The sequence below is a fragment of the Sus scrofa genome, chromosome 14 (genome assembly GCF_054392235.1).
Source record: "Sus scrofa isolate SSC_HxYL_T2T_F1_AM1 chromosome 14, Sscrofa_HxYL_maternal_Yorkshire_Landrace_v2.0, whole genome shotgun sequence".
Classification (NCBI taxonomy): Eukaryota; Metazoa; Chordata; class Mammalia; order Artiodactyla; family Suidae; genus Sus; species Sus scrofa.
The window spans coordinates 32699619-32721735 of NC_139396.1; the positions used below are offsets into that span (position 1 = coordinate 32699619).

At 38.2% G+C, this 22117-nt stretch overlaps 1 protein-coding gene across 4 annotated transcripts in view; it reads left to right on the forward strand.

Annotated features, from left to right (window-relative positions):
• Nucleotides 1-955: 955 nt before the first annotated feature.
• Nucleotides 956-22117, forward strand: part of ESCO2 (establishment of sister chromatid cohesion N-acetyltransferase 2) — a 36403-nt gene continuing 15241 nt past the window's right edge. For 2 of the 4 annotated variants that reach the window (XM_021074432.2, XM_084997755.1), the window contains exons 1-9: nucleotides 956-1007; nucleotides 2469-2534; nucleotides 3727-4555; nucleotides 7535-7628; nucleotides 13499-13556; nucleotides 16377-16503; nucleotides 17883-18014; nucleotides 19113-19202; nucleotides 20089-20232. In XM_021074432.2, the coding sequence (XP_020930091.2) occupies nucleotides 2482-2534; nucleotides 3727-4555; nucleotides 7535-7628; nucleotides 13499-13556; nucleotides 16377-16503; nucleotides 17883-18014; nucleotides 19113-19202; nucleotides 20089-20232 (1527 nt within the window). In that variant the 5' untranslated portion in view covers nucleotides 956-1007; nucleotides 2469-2481. Of the gene's footprint in view, nucleotides 1008-2468; nucleotides 2535-3726; nucleotides 4556-7534; nucleotides 7629-13498; nucleotides 15187-15475; nucleotides 16504-17882; nucleotides 18015-19112; nucleotides 19203-20088; nucleotides 20233-22117 lie in introns of those variants that run through there. The other 2 variants (XM_084997756.1, XR_014828419.1) reach the window with 2 other exon arrangements.

Sequence of the window (22117 nt, forward strand, 5' to 3'; positions counted from 1 at the left end):
ACTGTTCTGCTTTAAATCTAAGAGCTGCCCCTATTACCTATGAGAGGGCAAATTCCAAACCTCTAAACCTCAGAGATCTTCCTGGCTGTAGAGTGGGAATGCTCCGACTCAAGGAAAGCTCCCACAGCATTTAGCTTTGACCTGATTATTTCTCTTAATTTCCTTCTGACCACTGCATTCTATGAAGTTAAGCTCATCACTTAACTGAATTTATTTAGAACTAAAAAATGTGCCAGAGACTCTGCCGGGAGCTGGTACAGAGATAACAGCAGTAGCTAATGAGTGCCTCAGAAACCTGTGGGCTTTCCAAAGCAAAAACATAGTTCTGTCCTGAAAATAGTAATTGTTTTCAGGCTCTCAGTTTTAGTCTCCATAAAATGGGGGTGATAATACCTATCTCATAGACTATGGAGAGCTGTAAATGAAATAAAACACGTAATACATGTAAGAATACCTAGCACATAGGTGTTATGTGCCATGATTTCTTTTTTTTTTCATTTAACTTGAAAAACTAAAAAATGAGCTAGAAATCTAACGTGTTTCTGGTTAAAAAAAAAAAGGTTAGAGTAACAATAAGGTTTCAGATGTGAAAAATAATTGCCTCGAGAATCTGAGGCTACTTTACAAAAGCTTCTTACACCAGGTGACCCTAGAATGTGCCTCAAGTCGGAGAAGGTGCCTTTATTGTGTTGAAAACTGCAATTCCCAGAATGCACCGATACAACGCCTCGGGAGTGGAGCCTTGCCCCGCCGCAAGGGATTGTGGAAGACGTGGTTTCCGTGAGTACAGAGCGCCTTGCCTCAAGGGCGGGAGAATCTTAGAGACCGCCTCCAGAGTGGGCGGGGCAAGCGCTAGCGCGCAACCAATCACTGAACCAGCTCCTGGACGCGCTAGGCAGCGGCGAATCGGAACGCAGCGGCTTCCGCCTCCACTGGCGCGCGAGAATTTGAATACAGTGGGGGGACGTCGGGCTCTGCTGAGGAGAGGTCGCGGGTCTGAGGCTCAGGTGGGTGCAGCTAGGGGCCGAGGGTGAAAGAGCCAGGAAACTGGGGGGTTCTGTGGAACGTGGGTGTGAATGTCAAGGAAAAAGAGCTTGAAGTAGGGGCTTGGTGCTTTCGTGGCTCCGGACTGAAGCCACCGAGCGGGTGTCCGCACTTGCAGGTCACCCGCTTTCCATTTTTCTGACGCCTGAGTTTTATCTCTTTGCCCTGACGACGTTCAGGGACGGAAGCACTTTTCTCTCCTACCTTTCCTCTTTCAGCCCCAAAGGGTCTTCCCTTAAGCTGCACCTTGACACGAATTTCCAGAGACCCTGGTCTTTCTGTTTAACTTTGAAATAGCCCTTGGGTAATTTTTTTTTAAAAAAGCTACCTGATCCGAAGGAAGGAAAAGGGAAAACTCTTATTGAGTAACAAGTCTCAGGCTCGAGCGCTAACATACATGATTATGTTTATTACCTGCAGCCTTAGGATGTCAGAGTATTTTGTAAATAAGGAAACAAGCGGTTCTTCGGCTAGGAAAATGGGAGAGGATTACGCTTCCCGTTTTCCTGCTGGCTTCTTCAGATGAAAAAGAGACAGCTCTCCATTGAACCTGCAGGCTGTTGAGGATAGTCAGACTAACAAGACAATGTGCTAAATGAATGCTAAGGAAGTGTGGGGTGAAATGGAAACCTAGGACGAGAGCATCTAACATTGGAAAACTGGGTTGAGGGCTTTAGCAAGGACAGCTGCTCAGAATATAGAGTTATTAGACTTGTTATGAATTAATCAGGCTAATTGAAGAAAGTGTGCCCTGAAATGGGGAAAAATCCTTCCTCATTTCCCAGCTTGGAACCATGTACCGTTCCTACTTAGTTGATTAAATTGTATTGTCCCTGCTTAATTAGTTGCTACTGTGATGTTTTTCCTTCATGGTTTAAATCTTTATTAAAATGATTTGCTTTTTTAAAAAAACTTTTTAAAAAAGTGATGGTCTTTATAGACCATCACTTATCTGAGAACTTTTTAAGATTTATTTATTTTCTTTCTGTCTTTTCTAGGGCTGCACCACGGCATGTGGAGGTTCCCAGGCTAGGGGTCTAATCGGAGCTACAGCGGCTGGCCACAGCCACAGCAACTCGGGATCCGAGCTGCCTCTGCAACCTACACCACAGCTCACAGCAACGCTGGATCCTTAAACTACTGAGCAAGGCCAGGGATTGAACCTGCAACCTCATGGTTCCTAGTCGGATTCATTAACCACTGAGCCATGAAGGGAATTCCAAGATTTATAACTTGGATATACTGATTTTTCTTTTCCCCCCACACCTGCAACATATGGAATTTCCTTGGCTAGGGATCAAATCTGAGCCACAGCTGGGGCAACCGCCAGATCCTTAACCCTATGCACCATACTGGAACTCCTGATATAGTGATTTTTTAAAATACACATTGAATGAATTTGGCTACTGTCCTTTTGCTTTTAGGATTTCAATTAAGATGTCAGCCTTAACTCCAAGGAAAAGGAAGCAGCAGTCTTTGAACTCCGACAGGTGAGTCTCATTCTATGGGTAGAAACTCTTAAGAAAAAAGAAAACTCCATCCTCTTGTGTTTATCTTCTCCTATCTAAATGTTTCCATTCTTCCATTCACCTACTCTTTGTGGCTACGGTAATACTTTATATTCTAATTCTAGTCTGGTAATAATGTAAGTTTTCATAATTCATTGTTTAGTGCCTTTGGAGGGAATCAGAGAATGGACTGTTTTCTGTGACTTGCAAATGTGTGTCAAATCTTTATTACATTGCTCCTTTCTGCTCTATTATGTAATATTTAATGTAGGGTTTTGCATATAGTAGATGCCCATCTATAGGCAATCTTAGAAAGCTGTAAACTCTATGTATGGCATACCAGAGATATAAATCACAGAACACACCCTAGATGGTAAGGGTGCTATGAGAAAATCAGTCATTTTAGGGAACAAGAAATAGGTTTTATTTATTTTTTTGGTCTTTTCCAGGGCCACTCCCGCGGCATATGGAGGTTCCCAGGCTAGGGGTCTAATCAGAGCTGTTGCTGCCGGCCTACACCAGAGCCACAGCAATGCCAGATCCGAGCCGCATCTGCAACCCACCCCACAGCTCACGGCAACACCAGATCCTTAACCCACTGAGTAAGGCCAGGGATTGAACCCGCAACCTCATGGTTCTTAGTTGGATTCGTTAACCACTGAGCCACAAAGGGAACTCCAAGAAATAGGTTTTAAAACACATATAAGCATACACACATATGTATATCTCAAAGCTTCTTTTGTTTGTTTTTTTGTTTATGGCTGCACCCCCAGCATTGGGAAGTTCCCTGACCAGAGACTGAATCTGAGCTACAGCTGTGGCAACACTGAATCCTTTTAACCCACTGAACCAGGCTGGGGATCCAACCTGCACCTTGGCAGCAACCTGAGCCACTGCATTCGGATTCTTAACCCACTGTGTCACATGGAGAACTCCTCAAAGCTTCTTTGTAAATAGTGTTTGTTTTCACAAACATTGGGAATCTTAGTTTTGAAAAATTTCAAATACTTTGATAAAGATAGAATTTGATAATCCTATTAAACTAATAATGTATATGGATGGATATTTGATAGGATGTATTTTAATATGCCTTACAGGTAGCATTATTAGCAGTAAACTGATAATAATTGAAGCAAAATAATTATACTTACCAATGGACTGTTTCTTTTTATAGCCTATTGTCAGACATTCCATCAGAGAAATTAATTTTGGACTTAACTGAAAATATATTTCCATCCCCTAATAAAAAACATATTTGCCAAAGCAGTGATAAAAATGAGAAAAAAATTCATTGCTCTCAACAAGGCCATTTCATTTCAAGTCCACTCAAAATGACTAAAAATAGATTGCCACCTGCAAATCAAGGTTCACCGTTTAAGTCTGCCGTATCTACTGTATCCTTTTACAAGAAAGATAAGTGGTACCTCAACCCTTTGGAGAGAAAAGTGATAAAAGAGAATAGATCCATTTGGTTAAAAACCAATAATGAAGATAAATCATATCCCAGTGTGACACCAAAAACGCAGCGAAAACCAGTCTGCTCCAAGAAGATGAACAAAAAACCACAGAAGAGTTTAACTGCTAAGCATCAACCAAGTTATAAGTGTATCAAGCCTGTGTCAAAGAATTCTAAAAGTTCTAAGCAAGATCGAGTGGTTTACAGGCCAATTGTGGAGAAAGAGAATAATTGTTACTCAGCTGAGAATAATCTGACTGCTCCTCGGGTTCTAAGCCAAAAGGTCAAACCACAAGTTACCCTCCAGGGTGGAGCAGCTTTTTTTGTTAGTAGGAAAAAACCTTCTCTGAGGAAATTATCCCTGGAAGATAAGCCATCACTGGGACTCACCCAAAAGAATAAATCAGAATTTAATGAGTCTGATGAAGAGACTGTCGGTGAGAGGAGTTCTAAGACAAGGCAGGTGTCAAAGAGGTTGTTAGTAAAAAAAGAGCTGAACATTGAGCTGCTGTGTGAAAGAAAGAAAAATGAAGAGAAACTAATAAAGGTAAACTAAATATATCACTTTTAAAAGTAAATTGGCTATATAAGAAACCCTCAGTATACATGACATATATATAAAAAACTTTGAATAAAATTTTGTTTTCTTTGCAGTCTTGGAGGACTGCTTTTATCAAGCCAAATAGTATCACCCACTACAAACGATTTAGAGGCAGGGTGGAAAGTGGGACTTTCCTTCTTTTTTGGGTTAAGAGGCATACCAACATTTTCTTGGCAGTAAGATTTACATTTCGTTACGTTCCTTCATGACTAAAGTCCAGAGAAGTTTAAGTTTTATTTGGTAACCAGTGTTTTTAGAAAGTAGAAATACTAAAATTTAGATAATAGATTTCCAGAGAATGAGCATATGGTTTTTTGTTTGTTTCAGCTCATTTAAAGTACTATCTTATTCTAGAAAATTGAGAGAATACAAAGAATATAAAAAATATGTATCTAGTGTAATCCCAATACTTGGAGATGATCACTGTGAATATACAGTTGGGTTTTTATTTATTTTACCTGGTATGTTTTCATGAGTGTCATTCTGTTCTTTTTTTGATCTTGCTATATTTAACATAACCTAGAACCTGACAGAAATGAAATAGCAACCACATGTAATTTAAAATCTTCTAGTGGCCACATTTAAAAAGTTTAAAAATAAAGTTGAACCCAATTTATCTTAAATGTTATTTCGATGTAATCAGTATAAAGTTATTGAGATATTTTACTTTTTTTTGGTACTATGTCATTGAAATCCATATTTATTTTCAATTGCAGCATATATCAATTGGGTCTAGCCATGCTGCAAACTTTCATTAGCTGGTTGTGGCTGGTGGCTACCATAATAAACAATGCAGGTCTATACCTTCTATTGTTGATCTCCTATCAGTATGGAGTGAAAGGTTTTTTTCTTCATGAAGCTAGGTGTAGAAAGCAGCTGAAGGAATAGATATTAAGAAAGGCTATCTCCCAGTTTGGTGACTTCCATATCTGTAGTGACTTAATTATTATATTCATCACAACCCTTACAGCTAGAGGCTTTCACACAGTGCCCAGTACATTCTGGGGCTCATATATTGAGCAATTTGAACTCTCTCCATAGTCATTTCCCTCCTTACCCACCTCCTCTTATTTTTCCTCATTGCCTCCTCTCAAATTCAACCCCGGTTCATACCTCTTATAGTCATCTAAATTTCAGATTTCAATGGCAAAGATTAAAATTGGTGGCCAGTGGACCAAATCCAGCCCATGGATGTTTTGCTTGGCCTACAGAATATTTAGAGCCAGCATTTTTTTAAAAAGTAAGAGAAGAGATTTTTGGTATTTCATGAAAAATTGAGGTCTGGCAAAGCAAAGCCCACATTCCTACATGGCAGTACTCTTTCAGAACAGAATGTCTGGCTACTGTTCGACAGTTATGGCCTCACCATATCCTTCCACTAAATCAACTTATGGATAGATATGTAGATCTGTCCAGTTTTGCTGCAAATTTTACTTAAGGCTGCTCTTAGAAGCATTTACATTTGCAGTCCCCACTGTATGTTTTTTCCTGTCTATCTAGTATTGCCAAATATATTGTTAAATGGAACATGTTCTTGCTGCCTGAGCCATGACAGTCTAATTCTACTAATTCTTCATACTGTTTTTGACAAACCCCCCCAAAAAAAACCCTATGTCTTGGTAGGGTTTTTGGTTACATGGCATAAAAGTTTATCAGAATTCATCAATCTGTATATCTGTGCACTCACTATGTAGAAATATACCTCGTAAAAATTTGGGGCACAACTCAAACTAAAATCTCTAGGAAAACAACGTTGGCGGGAGTCCTGCATATCCACCCATTTCGTCTCCTGATTAGTATTCTCCATATCTGTTTGGTGATGAAGATACAGTCTTGTTACAAAGACATGATTTCTCCACAGCATTCTTCTGACTTTCTTTTGTGAGCTTCTTTTTAAGGGGCTAGTTATTGGGGTCTGTCTTCGTTTTCAGTATTCTGAGAAGTGAGCCATTGGTGCATCTTAAAGTTGTGGAACTGGGCTGTTTTTTTCCTAAGACTTTGTTAAATACCCACACTGGCATTCATTTCTGCTAGCTAAGGGTGAATCCTGTTTACATTAGAGGATGCATAACCTTTTCCTAGTTTATTATGGAGTCTAGAGAAATGGCAAACTGATGGGTTGTCCCACCTCTTTTGAGATGTTATGGTCTTACCTTTTTTTTTTTTTTTTTTTCTTTTTTTTCTCTTTTTTGCATGTGAAAGTTACCAGGCCAGGGAGCAAACTCATGCCACAGCATCGACCTGAGTGACATTCCAGGATCCTCAACCTGCTGAGTTAGTGAAATCTCAGGATTTTTTCTTCTCTGTTGATCCCACCTCCCTGCTACTGCCTGAAAAGAAAAGAGTTAGAAACTTCTTCAGCTATTCTAGAATGATCTTCTTCTTTCCTTGGCTACTGGGGAAATTTTTGCCATTAATCTTTTTTTTTTTTTTGGTCTTTTTAGAGTCACACCCAAGGCGTATGGAAGTTCCCAGGCTTGGGGTTGAATCAGAGCTGTAGCTGCCGACCTACACCACATCCAGAGCAAGGACAAATCCTGAGCTTCATTTGCAACCTACAGCTTAGCTCACGGCAACACCAGATCTTTTACCCACTGAATGAGACCAGGGATCCAGCCCGCATCCTCATGGATACTAGTTGGGTTTGTAACCCACTGAGCCACAACGGGAACTCCTTTACTGATTTTTTTGTTCAATTCATTTTTATAGTAGGGATATTCTTTAATCTCATTCTGTCATCTTTATCAGGAAATAATACATTTTTGCCCGGATGACAAATTACAGACTTAAATATGCACACTCTCATATTATGAACTGTACTTCATAATAAAGTATGTTTTAGAAGCAGATTTATTGGGATTCATTCACTAGATAGAAAATGATTAAGAATTATAGGTTTTCTTAATTTTATTTAATTATTTTCAGGATTCATCAGGTAGAGTCATTTCTTCAAGGGGATGTAAAACTGATGAAAATAAGAGTTTTCCTTCAGAGGATTCTTTCAGAGAGAACAAGGCAGGTAAGTAAAACTTTTCTCCTTAAAATGAGTTTATTTGCTTATATAATGCTTCATTACATGTGCCTATGAAATTATGTACAGTAATCGTTTGGGTCTTGTTAATATTCAGTATCTGTGACTTTGTATTTTTGTGTTTATCTCTGTAACACTGTTTTCCATGGTAAGCAATGCAATGCATTTGAGAAAAAGGAATCAGGGAGCCCTTAGGCTAGAACTTAAGACAATACAGATGCTTAATTGGTCTATGAGTTGTCTTAGCTCCTGAGAGCGGAGTGTTCTCATCATACATACACTACCTACCTTTCAGCCCAAATAACAGGAAGGAGTAAAAACAATTTATGTCATGTATTTTTTTTTTTTTTTTTTTTTTTTTTTGTCTTTTCTAGGGCCGCTCCCGCGGCATATGGAGGTTCCCAGGCTAGGGGTTTAATCAGAGCCGTAGCCACCAGCCTACGCCACAGCCACAGCAACTCAGGATCTGAGCCGCGTCTGCGACCTACACCACAGCTCATGGCAACGCCAGATCCTTAACCCACTGAGCAAGGCCAGGGGTCGAACCCACAACCTCATGGTTCCTAGTTGGATTCGTTAACCACTGCGCCACGACGGGAACTCCTATGTCATGCATTTTTGATCAAAGCCCAGTTGTAAGCAGAATTTACCAAGCCGTGAAAGGACACTAAATTGGACATCAGGAACTTTGGGATTTTGTCTAGGTCTACCACTCATTAACTGTGTGATCTAAGGAAGAGATCTCTAAAGTAAGAGGTTTGTCTAAATTTTTCAATTTCTCTTAGTCCTGAAATCCTACTATTAACTTATGGTGTCATTTGTCCATTTAAACAATATTTACTCAACTGTAAATATGTAAAGAAGTTAATTAACATTCTGCTTACCAGCCAGATTCTTGGTAACTTTACCTTGTTGGTTATATCTATAAATTTGGAAATAAATTAAAATTCTAGGAGTAGACATGCTGACTGTAGTGAAAAACTGTAGCTCACAGGAAGAATACAAAAAAAAAAAAAAAAAAAACCTGAAAGCATTAGACCTTAAGAACAGTAAAAGAATAATAGCCCTGAAGAGAATCTATTGAGATATGTATATAGAGAATGATTATTTGTAATGATTATTGTAAGATGTATTGCTAATAATCAGTATTTACCAGGTACTGAATATATACCAGGAAGTGCTAAGTATTTAGTATCCCTTATATTTTCCATGGGTTGTGCTATCCCTGATATGATACAACATGTAACAGAAAAATAGTAGTTTCCATTTACAATAGTTAAAAATTTTTCTTTAAAAATAAATCTGTTTTGGCAGAGCTTTCTTGCCTGCCTGCTTGCATCTCTCAAGCTCCTTATCTTAGTAAATCTTTTTCTTGCCTATCAAAAAATAAATAAACCTGTTTTAGTACATTGTCTAAGTCCATTTAAGGAAAAATATTTAGCGAATAAAAAATAATACAAGATGGTACCAGACTATGGCAAAATTCATAAAGGTAGTAAACAAATGACAAAAGCTTATTCTTAATAACTACTTTATCATTTAGTTCTTATAGCAACCCAAGGAAATAGGTTTGTATGCCCATTTTGTAGATGAGGAAACAGACTTAGTTTAAGTAACTTATCCATAGCAGATCAGATTCTCAACTGTCTTGGCCTTGTTTCTAGAGAATGAGCTCTATTGTTTTTCAGCTGCACAATTACATTTTGCTTTTTGCTAAATAACCTTTCAATGTACTGTTTTTCTCTAATAAATTACTATTGTAATTTTTGTCTTTTTATAATCTCTATTTTGTAGTAATTTTAGATTTACAGAAAAGTCATAATGAGAGTATAGAGAGTTTCTGTATTACCCTATTTCCTCTATTGTTACCATCTTTTATTACCACGGTATCTTTGTCAAAACTAAGAAACTGGTAATTAGTATTACTGTTAACTAAGCACTATATTTGGAGTTGACCAATTTTTCCATTAATGTTCCCTTTCTGTCCTAGGATCCAGTCTGGGAATCACATTGCATTCAGTTGTTGTGTCTCCCTAGTCTCCTCTGGTCTGTGATGTTTTCTCAGTCTTTTCTTTGTTTCTATGTTTTTCATGACCTTGACATTCTTAAGGAGTACTGGCCAGCTATCTTATAGAATGTTCCTGAACCTAGGCTTGTCTGATGTTTTTCTCATCATTAGACTGGGGTTATTGGTTTGAGGGAAGAATACCACTGAGGTGAACAGCCCTTCTTACCATATCATATTGGGTGCTAATGTCCACATGATATTAAAGATATCATGCTCTAACACGATTAAGGGCAGGTTTACCCAATTTCTCCACTGTGAAAATTACTCTTTTTTCTTTCCCATACTTTGTTCTTCAGAAGTAAGTCATTAAGTCTAGCCCACCTTTTTAGGGAGTGTTGGGGATTTAGCTCCATCTCCTAGAGGGGGAAATACTTATATATATTTTTTGGAATTCTTCTCTTTTCTTCCATTTATTTATTCAGTCTTTAATTAAATTGGACTCCTGGATACTCATCAGTATGCATTCATGAATATTTTATATTTGGGATTAAAATCGAATACTCCATTGTTTATTCTCTTGCTAATATTGTTCCAGCTCTGACCACTGGGAGATCTTTTCAGGTCAGTTGTTTTGACATGTCCCATTCTTTTGTTTTTTGAGCCCTTACTATTTTCTGGCATTACAAGATGCTCCAGGCTCATCTTGCATTTTCCCTGTCCCAGTTCTAGACTCAGCCAGTTATCCAAGGAACCTTGGTTTCTTCTATTGGGGGGATGTTATTTAGAAACCAAGTTCTAGACTTGGTGTGCTTATTGTTACTGGATTGTCATTGTTCCTAACCCTCTCAGCAGACAGAGCTAGAAAACATACATCTATATAGCCTAATCCATGTTTATATACATACCTACACTTGTTTGTGTATCTCTCCATCTGTACTTATGGCAAATACACATAAGTTCATACTTGATATGTCTGACTCTAATCAAGTACCACAGGATCTGTCCCTTTTTTAAATCTGTAACTTCTCTCAGTGAGAAACCTGGTTCCTAACAACCCCTACCCACACAGTAAGTTCAGTCCCAATGTACCTGCAAAACGTTTCAGAATTAATTCATACTCTTATAAGAAACAAATTCACCAGGTGTAATATTTAAGTACAGTCCTTTGTCTTTAGCCTTTTAATTTCTAGTCAAAATGCCATTTTTTCTTTTTTCATTCCTTTTTTTTTTTTTTAGCGCCATACCCACAGCCTATGGAAGTTCCCAGGCCAGAGGTCTAATCAGTTGTAGCTGCCACAGCCATAGCAACGCTGGATCCGAGCTGCATCTTCAACCTATACCACAGGTCCTGGCAACGCCATGTACTTAACCTACTAAGTGAGGCCTGGGATTGAGCCCACATATCATCATGGACACTAGTCAGGTTTGTTACCACTGAGCCACAGTGGGAACTCCAAAACGCCATTTTTTTAGTTACTTAAGTCATCTTTCCATTCTTCTACCTCCTTCAATGCATTTATCCATACAGTTCTAATACAGTTAGCTTCATTTGTCCCAGTCTGCATTCCATGTTGGGATCCTGCAACACCATGATTGGTGTTTTGTTTTGTTTTGTTTTTTCTTTTTTGATATGCATTTAATTTTATTCTTTGTTATGACAGTTCCATGGGTCTTGTCAAGTGCATGGAGCTGTGAATCAACCCCTCCAGTACCTCACAGAACAATTCTCTCACGCTGAGTTTCTCTTTTATGTACCTTTTATAGTTAGCTATTCCATCCTTCCTCACCCCCTGGCAACCATTAGTTTTTTATCTCCATGGATTTGACTTTTTTTGGTAAAAAGGTCACACAAATACAGTTGTGCAATAGGTGACTTTTTGGGTCTGGCCTCTTTCACTTAGTGAAATGCATTTAAGATTTATCTGTGTTTTGGTGATGAGGGGGGGTTGTTTGCTTCTTTGGCTGCTGCAGTGACAATGCCAGATCCTAGATTCATCTATGTTATTGCGTTTATTAGCAGTTTTTTTTTTTTTTTCACCCTGAACTGTGGATGTACCATACATAGTCTGTTTATCTATTCCACCTTTAAAGGACATGTTGATTGCTTTCCAGTTTTAGCAATTATGAATAAAGTTGCTATAAGCATTTGTATACATGTTTTTATTGGAGGTAAGATTGCAAAACACTTGGGTGAACACCTAGAAGCATGATTGCTGGGTAGTGTGGCAAATCTCTGTTTAACTTTATAAAAAGAACTATCAAAATGTCCCAGCAACTGCCATTTTGCATTCACACTTTCAGTGAATGCGAGTGCTGTTATTTTGCCTTTGTTCTCTCTAGCCTTGTTTTTATCAGTTTTTTCGATGTTAGGCATTCTTATAGTTACATAGCAATATCTCGTTCTTTTAATTTGCATTTTTCTCATGACATGATGCTGGGCATCTTTTCATGTGTTTATTTGCTGTCTGTATGTCTTTGGTAAAAGCTCTATTCAGATCTTTTGCCCATTTTTAATTGGATTGTTTGTTTTCTTATAATTGAGTTTTAACAGTTCCTTTTATATTCTGGGTATGAAGTTTTGATCAGAAATATGATTGAAAATATTTAGTCCCTAGTCTGTGGCTTGTCTTTTTGTTATCTTGACAGTTTTTGTAGAGCACAAAATTGAAATTTGATGAAGTCCAACTTAATTTTTCTTCCATATGTTGTGCTTTTGATCTTGTATGTAAAAACTTACTACCAAACCCAAGTTCATATGGAGTTTTTTCTTTTCTTTTCTTTTTTTTTTTTTATTTTCCCACTGTACAGCAAAGGGGTCAGGTTATCCTTACATGTATACATTACATTTTTCCCCCAGCCTTTCTTCTGTTGCAACCTGAGTATCTAGACAAAGTTCTCAATGCTATTCAGCAGGATCTCCTTGTAAATCTATTCTAAGTTGTGTCTGATAAGCCCAAGCTCCCGATCCCTCCCACTCCCTCCCCCTCCCATCAGGCAGCCACAAGTCTCTTCTCCAAGTCCATGATTTTCTTTTCTGAGGAGATGTTCATCTGTGCTGGATATTAGATTCCAGTTATAAGTGATATCATATGGTATTTGTTTTTGTCTTTCTGGCTCATTTCACTCATTATGAGATTCTCTAGCTCCATCCATGTTGCTGCAAATGGCATTATGTCATTCTTTTTTATGGCTGAGTAGTATTCCATTGTGTATATATACCACATCTTCCGAATCCAATCATCTGTCAATGGACTTTTGGGTTGTTTCCATGTCTTGGCTATTGTGAATAGTGCTGCAATGAACATGTGGGTGCACGTGTCTCTTTTAAGTAGTTTTGTCCGGATAGATGCCCAAGAGTGGGATTGCGGGGTCATGTGGAAGTTCTATGTATAGATTTCTAAGGTATCTCCAAACTGTTCTCCATAGTGGCTGTACCAGTTTACATTCTCATGTGGAGTTTTTTCTTCTATAAGTCGTATAGTTTACATTGTGCCTTTAGATCTGTGATCCATTTTGAGTTAATTTCTATGTGAGAGTGTTGTCCTTTTTTTTTTTTTTTTTTTTTTGCTTATGAATATCCAGTTTCAGCACCATTTGACAACTATCCTTTCTCCATTGAATTAATTTATGCTTCTGTGTCAGAAATCAGTTGACTATATTTGGGTATGTTTCTAGGCTATTTTGTTCCATCGACTTATTTGTCCTTTTGCCAATACCATATTGTCTTGATTACTGTTAAGTCTTGAAATCAAGTAATGTAAGTATTTTGGTCTTATTACCCTTTTAGTCTTATGCTTTAAAGCTTTAAGTTTATTCTGTGATACCAACTGTTATTTTTTTTCCCTTTTAGTTTCTCCTGAGTCCATTGTCTATCCCATCTTCAATGTGTCTTCAGTGAATACAAAAAGGTAGGGATTGCTGTTATTTTAATGTTCAAGTTTTATTTAATTATGAGTCTACTGAGTCCATTTTTCCTTACTTAGAGTATTTAATTTGGAGAGCATTTTTTTCCTTCCACAAAGAAGAGATGAAATCACACCCTTCTAGAAACTTCATAAGAACTCAAGAATCGAGAGAGGGGGAAAAGACCTTTATGGGCTTGAATGATAATTGCTACATTTCTATTTAGTACTTGGCCCATAATAATTAGTTTATGTCCATTATTTCATTTATCCTTACAACAACCTAGAAGGATGAGACTATTATCACCATTTTCAGCTGAGGAAACTGAAATAATAGCTATTAGGTGGCAGAGCCAGGACTAAAGCCCATATTTGAATCAAAGTCCATTAGGCTATATTGGCTCCCCTGGGTATTAATACATAGATGATAGTTAATGTTTAATGGGCATTTTACAACCTCATGGTGTAGATACAATTATTATCCCATTTTATAGATGAGAAACTCTGGCCAGAGAGTAAGTAACATGCATTAGCTTAATGCTGTTACAAATCACAGCTGAAGCTGCTGCTATTCTGGTCCAAACTAAAACTGGGAGTAGGGGAGGCATAGGTGCATGTGACCATAAGTGGGAAAGCTCTGAAAGAGAAGTTTCTTGCAGTCTCAACATCTTGCTAAGCAGATTTGTTTCTCTCCCTGTTTGATGATAAGTAACTAAAGGGATTGAGCAAGGAACTTCTAGCTAAGTTATTCTTTTAGGATACCTCTCCTTAAATTGCATTGGAGATGGGTGGTAACTTTTCCCTTCAGAGGCCATATTCCTAGTTTTTTTTTTTTTTTCCCACTTTTCCCTTTTCTCGTTTGTCTTCTTTCATGACTGTCGGTTGAGGATTGAAACCTACCACAGTTAGCTAATGACAGTGTATAAACCAATTCAGCCTAGCCTAAGGACATATTAGACTACTGGTTGAATCATTTGAAATTTGCTCTTTATGTAGGACCCAAAAAGTCAGATATCATCAATTCTTATGGCTTAATCTGTGACTTTTACTTTAGGTAGATGATAGATTCTCCAGGTTCATAGTCTCACATTCGGCAAACATTTATAGAATACTATGTGGTATTGAACTACACTGAATTTTAGAGGTGTGAAAGCTAGTAACATATGGTCCTGCTATCAAGGAAGGTTCAAGGAGAATAGACATTTAAACAAAACATGTATTAAAATGATAAAATTGCTAGAAGTAAAGAGATTGTGATCATGCAGGAATGGGAAGAACTGAGTTATACTTAGCAAAGGTTGCTTAAGGGGTGGGAGGTTAGCAACCTAGACAAGTGGTTTTTATATTACAGGCTCTAGTAGTCTGTCACATCACTTTAAAAGCGTCACATCCAGCTTTATTTTTTTAACGGAATAATGCATCTCTCACATAGTAAGTGTACTTAGTGAATCTTTTATTTATTTTTTTTAGTTATATATGTATGTCCATATTGGTCATGATGTGAAATATGTTTCTTACCACAGGTTTGTCAGACCAGTTTGAAAGCCATTTCTAGTCAGATGATAACAAGACAGCTTGGGTTAGCAAAAGCATTAGCTGGGTTTTCCCCCCAGTGTTTTTTCATTTGTCTACATGAGTTTCTTTTTTTTTTTTTTTTTTTTTTGTCTTTTTGCTCTTTCTTTGGGCTGCTCCTGCAGCATATGGAGGTTCCCAGGCTAGGGGTCGAATCGGAGTTGTAGCTGCCAGCCTACGCCAGAGCCACAGCAACTCAGGATCCGAGCCGCGTCTGTGACCTACAGCACAGCTCACGGCAACGCCGGATCATTAACCCACTGAGCAAGGGCAGGGACCGAACCCACAACCTCATGGTTCCTAGTCGGATTCGTTAACCACTGCGCCACGATGGGAACTCCTGTCTCCATGAGTTTCTATCTGAATCTCTTGCTTTGGTCTTTTTTCCCCTTGCCTCTACTTTCTAGATATTTCTTTCTTTGGTCCTTGGAAAAAGATCCTTTCATTATAAGGCAAGGGTAAAAAACTCAGTGCTTATAGAGCCAGCCAGGCTGAGTGGAGACTGGAGCCAATTGGAGAAGCATGCCCCATCTAAAAGAGCATGTGCTGTGTAGCTAGGAGATTCTTTTAAGAAACAGATGTCTAGTGATCTTATAGTGTCTCTTGCAATATTGGAAATACACATTTTTTTTTATTTTCCCACTGTACAGCAGGAAATACACATTTTTAAGTGAAGTCTCTAGATTTTAAGATATTGGTAGCTAATCCAAAGTTTTAAACACTGAGAGCCAAGCAAAACATATCTGCTAGCTGGATTTGGCCTGAGGGGCTCCAGTTTGCAATAATCCAGCCTCAGCCTTCTCTCCTAATGGGAAAAGGTCAACATCTTTTTTTTCCTGAGAATTTGAGAATAGTGGGGTGAGGCATGAGGACAAGCAAGTGTACTAGCCTTACTCACTGTCCCAGTAAAAAGCTGTTGGATCATAATATGCTGGTGGCTGACTTCCTGTGGGCCTATGAGATTCAGTATTAGAATCTCCTTATTTGCTATGGTATCTCAGGAGTTTCTTTGAGCCTACATGGGTAAATATTGTCTTAAGACTTGATAAAGCAAGAAGAGATTAATTTTTAAGGGTATATCAACTTAGGAGGAAATATTGCCTATGTGCATCTATCAACAGAAAGCACTAAAAATTGCAAATGCCTCTGCAAGTGTTATATACATATGTTTTCATTATAATTCCTCAAACTTTTTTGTTTTTTGCTCAGACATTTTAAAATATTAAGCAATACTTACCAACTTTCTATTTCAAGATCTCTAGTTGAAGAACAGTCTTCTGTGGGATCCATCATATCTACTAACTTCTTAAAACAAGTCAATATACAGAAAAGTACTAATACCAGAGATTTAAATAAAGACACAAAAGACCAGCTCATCATTGTGAGTAAATTTATTTATTTATTTGTCTTTTTAGGGCTGCACCCACGGCATATGGAGTTTCCCAGGCTAGGGGTCAAATCAGAGCTGTAGCTGCTGGCCTACGCCACAGCCACAGCAATGCTGGATCTGAGCCGAGTCTGCAACCTACGCCATAGCTCACGTCAACGCCAGATCCTTAACCCACTGAGCAAGGCCAGGGATAGAACCTGCTTCCTCATGGATCATAGTCAGATTCATTTCCGCTGAGCCATGACGGAGACTCCCATTGTGAGTAAATTTAAAACAAAGCTCCTTCTCCACATGGCTTTCACATGTGGAACCTAAAGTCTGCCGTGTTGTCTTAGCATGGTTACTGGGAGTTGTAGATATTCTAAGTTTGTGAGTGCTAACTTTGCTGTAGTGGCAACACTTAAAGATAATCAAATACATTTTTGAACTGATGGTGTTGGGCAATACTAGTAATTTAGTAGAATGCTGATGAATGTCTTGTCTCCAAATATGGAAAATTATTGTTGATTAATAAAAGACTTAATGAGAATAGCTACATTGCGTTAGACCTGGGTTCAGCAAACTATAGCTATGAGCCAAATCTGAGCCATGGCCAATGACCTAGACTAGGCTTTTACATTTTTTAAGGTTTGGGACAAAAGAAGAACATGTGAAAAAATCATGTGTGGCCTTCAAAGCCTACAATGTTTACTATCTGGCCTTTGGCAGGAAGTTTGCCAAAGCTGATATAAACAATTCAGAATCTGGTATTTTCAGTAGCGTGAAGCAATGCCTTATGATATAGATTGGCAATTAATAAACTTTAACATTGAGTAATATCCCTGAATTCTCTATCTTTATGAATATATCTGTGCTTTTCCTGAACTTTCATTATGTATTGTGTTTATTTTTATCAATTCTTGGGGCAAAGAATTTTAACACTCCTAATGACTTAAGGAAAAAATACTGTGTAATGAACGTTTAAGTCTTGAAATTTTTGCCCTGCCTCCTTGAAATAAATCTTTTTTTCAGCCTCTCATAAAGACCTTAATAAAGAAGTTCCATTGTTCATCTTAGCTATGATATTTATGATTTGATTTTATTCCTTCTTAGAACTATGGGTCTAGGTAAAGAATTTTGGTTTTTTTGTTCCCCACTGTCCATTCAAAGAGGCAATTTCATGTCTTTCATCAATTTATTGCAATTTTCTTCTCATTATGTTTTGATTTGTGGGGAGAGAGAAGATACAGTAACTAGACTTTCATTTAACATTTTACCTGTACCAGCATAAAAGAAAAATAAGGACAAACTTGAATGGATGATTACATGAACTAAATATGGCATTATGTGTGATGTGTTTAGATGGCCTTTTTCTTTTCTTCCAACTATAGGACGCAGGTCAGAAACATTTTGGAGCCACCATGTGTAAGTCTTGTGGCATGATCTATACTGCTTCCAGCCCTGAGGATGAACTGCAGCACATGCAGCATCACCACAGATTTCTGGAGGGAATCAAATATGCAGTAAGTTAAAACAAACAAACAAACAAAAAAACGGTCAAATAGTCATTTTTGTTTTTTTTTCCTATAAAATTGCCTTTTTTTTTTTTTCTTTTTAGGACTGCACCCACAGCACATGGAGGTTCTCAGGCTAGGGGTCGAATCAGCTACAGCTGCCAGCCACAGCAATGCCAGATCTGAGCCCGAATCTGCGACCTGCACCACAGCTTGCAGAAATGCCGGATTCTTAACCCACTGAGCAAGGCCAGGGATCGAACCCGAAACCTCATGGTTCCTAGTTAGATTCGTTTCTGCTGTGCCACGACAGGAACTCCTAAAACTGCTTCAAAGGATACATTTCTTTTGCTTAAATACTGAAAGATCTATATATCCAAAAATGTTTCATCATCTGCAGTTTCCTTGTCTGTGTTACTTGAGACTGATGGTATTTAAGAGTTAACTTCTAACAAAAGTACCATTTCAAACTTCCAGCCCTAATATAAGAGAAGTGTGTTCTGGGTTGAGTAAAAACCCTGCATCCTTACCTATAGCTTTCTGAGCAGAGCTGCTCTGTCAAGATACAAAACTCAAAGACTTTAAGGAGTTTCCCCTCTCCTCATTCTAGTTTCTTTTCTGCAACTTTTCCAGGCTTTTTCATTTTCTAAGAGGAAAGGTTCAATCTCTTCATTAAGCACCTTCCTACACCAGACACATCCTATTATTGGCCTTAGTGACTGCACCAGCTACTCAAATGCATCTCCTTTTTTCCTATTTTTATTGCTGTGGTTTGCACCTTCATAATATTTTTAGTCTAATTTATTAAAACTCTGCTTATCTTCCCCCACCTTCTCACTCTTAATAATTCATTGTTTTTTCCTCTGTATTCCTATGAAGGGCTCTTATTTGACTTCGTGTTATTTTATAATAATCTCTCTCAATAGGCTGTCAGCCCCTTGACAGGCACTTTGTTTTAGGCATCTTTTATTTCCCTTACCACATTCCTGTATTTGGATTTTATCTTTTTTATATCATTGATAGTTCAACTTTTTGTTCTTTCCAGACCACATTATTTGTTTTTTTCCCTCTTGAAATTACACTGTGACTTTTTTTTTCCTTTGGCAGGGATGGAAGAAAGAACGTGTCGTAGCGGAGTTTTGGGATGGGAAAATTGTGTTGGTCCTGCCACATGATCCAAGTTACGCTATCAGAAAGGTGTGAAGCATTGGTTTTTCAGTTCTTGTATTCCTCCTAATCTCCGTATTCTCCACCAAGAAATCAATTTATGTTGAAGTGTAAAACGCCTTTGCTTATGGATAATCAGTCCACTTTGGTACAGGTGGAAGGATGACTTTCATAATAGTTCATACAAAATTAAACTGACAATTACAATACAAATAAAGGCGTATCAGGTGGAGACTTAAAAAAATAGATAAGGCTCTATAACTTTTCCCTATATCTTCCATTTGTGAAAGATAAACTTTCTATTTTTATTTTTATTTTTATGTCTTTTTAGGGCCACACCCCCGGCACATGGAAGCTCCAAGCCTAGGGGTTGAATGGGAGCTGCAGCTACCAGCCTATGCCACAGCCACAGCAACTCAGGATCCGAGCCTCATCTGCAACCTACACCACAGCTCAAAGCAACGCTGGATCCCTAACCTGATGAGCAAGGCCAGGGATCAAACCTACGTCCTCATGGATACTCATTTGGTTTGTCACCAACTGAGCCACAGTAGAAACTCCTAAGCTAAACTTTTTATTGTTGGGAAATTAATGGCTCCAGAGTCTAATTCTTATGTTGGTGTTGGCTTTATTTTTGGGGCTGAATGTTTAGTCCCAGGGAACAATGAATGAAACTGAAAGTCTTCTTACACCTATCCCTCCCAAGAGTCTGAATTTCTTTCTGCTGAAAGTGATCTTTAAAATAGTTTCTTAAAACCCTGCTTCCAAAGTGTCAAATACATGCATCATAGTGAAATAATTTGGAGAGTGTGTAAATTTAGAAAAGAGATTCAGAGGGTGAAATGGTAGTAATCATAAATTTTGTGTGTGTAAATACGTATATTTTCCATTGTATTTTTTCTTTTGGCATCATTAGGTAGAAGATGTTCAAGAACTTGTCGATAATGAATTGGGCTTCCAGCACGTTGTTCCCAGATATCCAAACAAAACTAAAACTTTTCTCTTTATATCTGATGAAAAGAAAGTAGTTGGGTGTTTAATTGCAGAGCCCATCAAACAGGTATGGTATTTTTCTTTTAAATTATTGGCATAATTTATAATCAAAATAAACTAGTAGGGAGAAATCTCAAGAATGCTACCATTGGAGTTCCCCTGGTGGCTCAGCAGTAAAACAGCTAATATCCTTGAGGATGCAGGTTTGAGCCCTGGCCTTGCTCAGTGGGTTAAGGATATGGCATTGCCGTGAGCTGTACTATAGGTTGCAGATGCAGCTCAGCTGTCATTGGTGTGGCTGTTGCATAGGCTGATAGCTGCAGCTCTGATTCGACCCCTAGCCTGGGAATTTCCATATGCCACAGGTGTGACCCTAAAAAGCAAAAAATAAAAAGAATGCTAGCTTCTTTTCTAAAATATCCTTGATATAGATAATGAAGTTATTTAATTCCATTATATTTGGTATGTTGCCCTACATAAGCTGGATAAGTCAGCCTTTTTTTTTTTTTTTAACTTTATGGTCTCACCTGTGGCATGTGGAAGTTCTCTGGCCAGGAACTGAATCCAAGCCACAACTGCAACCTTCATTGCAGCTGTGGTAATGTCGGATCCTTTTAATCCACTGTGCTGGGTCAGAGATGGAACCTGTGCCTTGCAGTGAGTGACCAAGACGCTGCAGTCGGATTCTTAACCCAATGTCTCACAAGGGAAACTTAAGTAAGTCAGTCTTATGTTCAAGTGGTCATTTTCATACCTGGACTATAAAGTGTAGTGTTTTTTAAATAAGCTCAGTTATTGAACATGTGGTTTAGTGCAGGTTAATATATTTGGCAAAATAGTCCTCACTTGTCTCTTAATTAGAATCTACTTTAAATGCTGATTAGCACTGTTCTAGCAGAGAAGTTAGCAGACGATAGCCCATGGGCCAAGTGTGGCCCATCACCTGGTTTCGTAATAAAGCTCTATTGGCACATAGCCATGCTCATTCATTTCCATATTGTCTGTGGCTGTTTTTGTTCTATAGGGCCGAACAAAAACAGGCAGAGTTGAGAAGGTAGCAGCAGAGACTATGTGGTAGAGAGCCTAAAATACTTACACTTTGGCTCCTTACAGAAAAAGATTGCCAACCCTTGTTCTAGAATAGAGATAGTTTTTGCCTTTCAAGTGGTTTACAGGATAATCTTTAGAGAGAATTATAGTTCAAATGTGTTCTTTTTTCCTGAATTGATACTATCCCACACTATGTCTCCTTTCTTTTAAAAATACGAAACTGCCTCAACACATTTTTGTTGTTGTTGTTAGTTTTTTGTTTTTTGTGTTTTTTTTTGTTTTTTAGGGCTGCACCTACGGCATATGGAGGTTCCCAGGCTAGAACCAGAGCTACAACTGCTGGCTTGTGTCACAGCCACAGCAACACAGGATCCAAGCTCTGTCTGCTACCTACGCCATAACTCACGGCAACACCAGATCCTTAACCCACTGAGTGAGGCCAGGGATAGAACCCACAACCTCATGGTTCCTAGTCAGATTCGTTTCTGCTGAGCCATAATGGGAACTCAGTTGTTGTTAGTGATGCAGCTTTTCTTGTTTTCTTCTTTTTGGCTACACCCATGGTATGTGGAAGTTCCCAGGCCAGGGATTGAACTTGAGCCACAGTAGTGACAACACCAAATCCTTAACCACTATTACCTCAATACATCTTGAAATGATGCTAACATAAATTTGTCTTACAGCTTTTTGTGGGTGTCTTTTCCCTGCCCTCATTTCTATCATGTTTCTTTCTCTTTTGTATTTTCCTTTCTTTTTTTTCTGCTTTTCATCTACTATATTTACACATATATAGTCTCTTGTATGTTTATCAGACAATGGAGAGAAAAGTAGTTGGTTTGTATTAATAAGCTATAAAATTGATCCATTTGGCCTTTTCTTTCTTTGATCTTAAGTAGACTCTA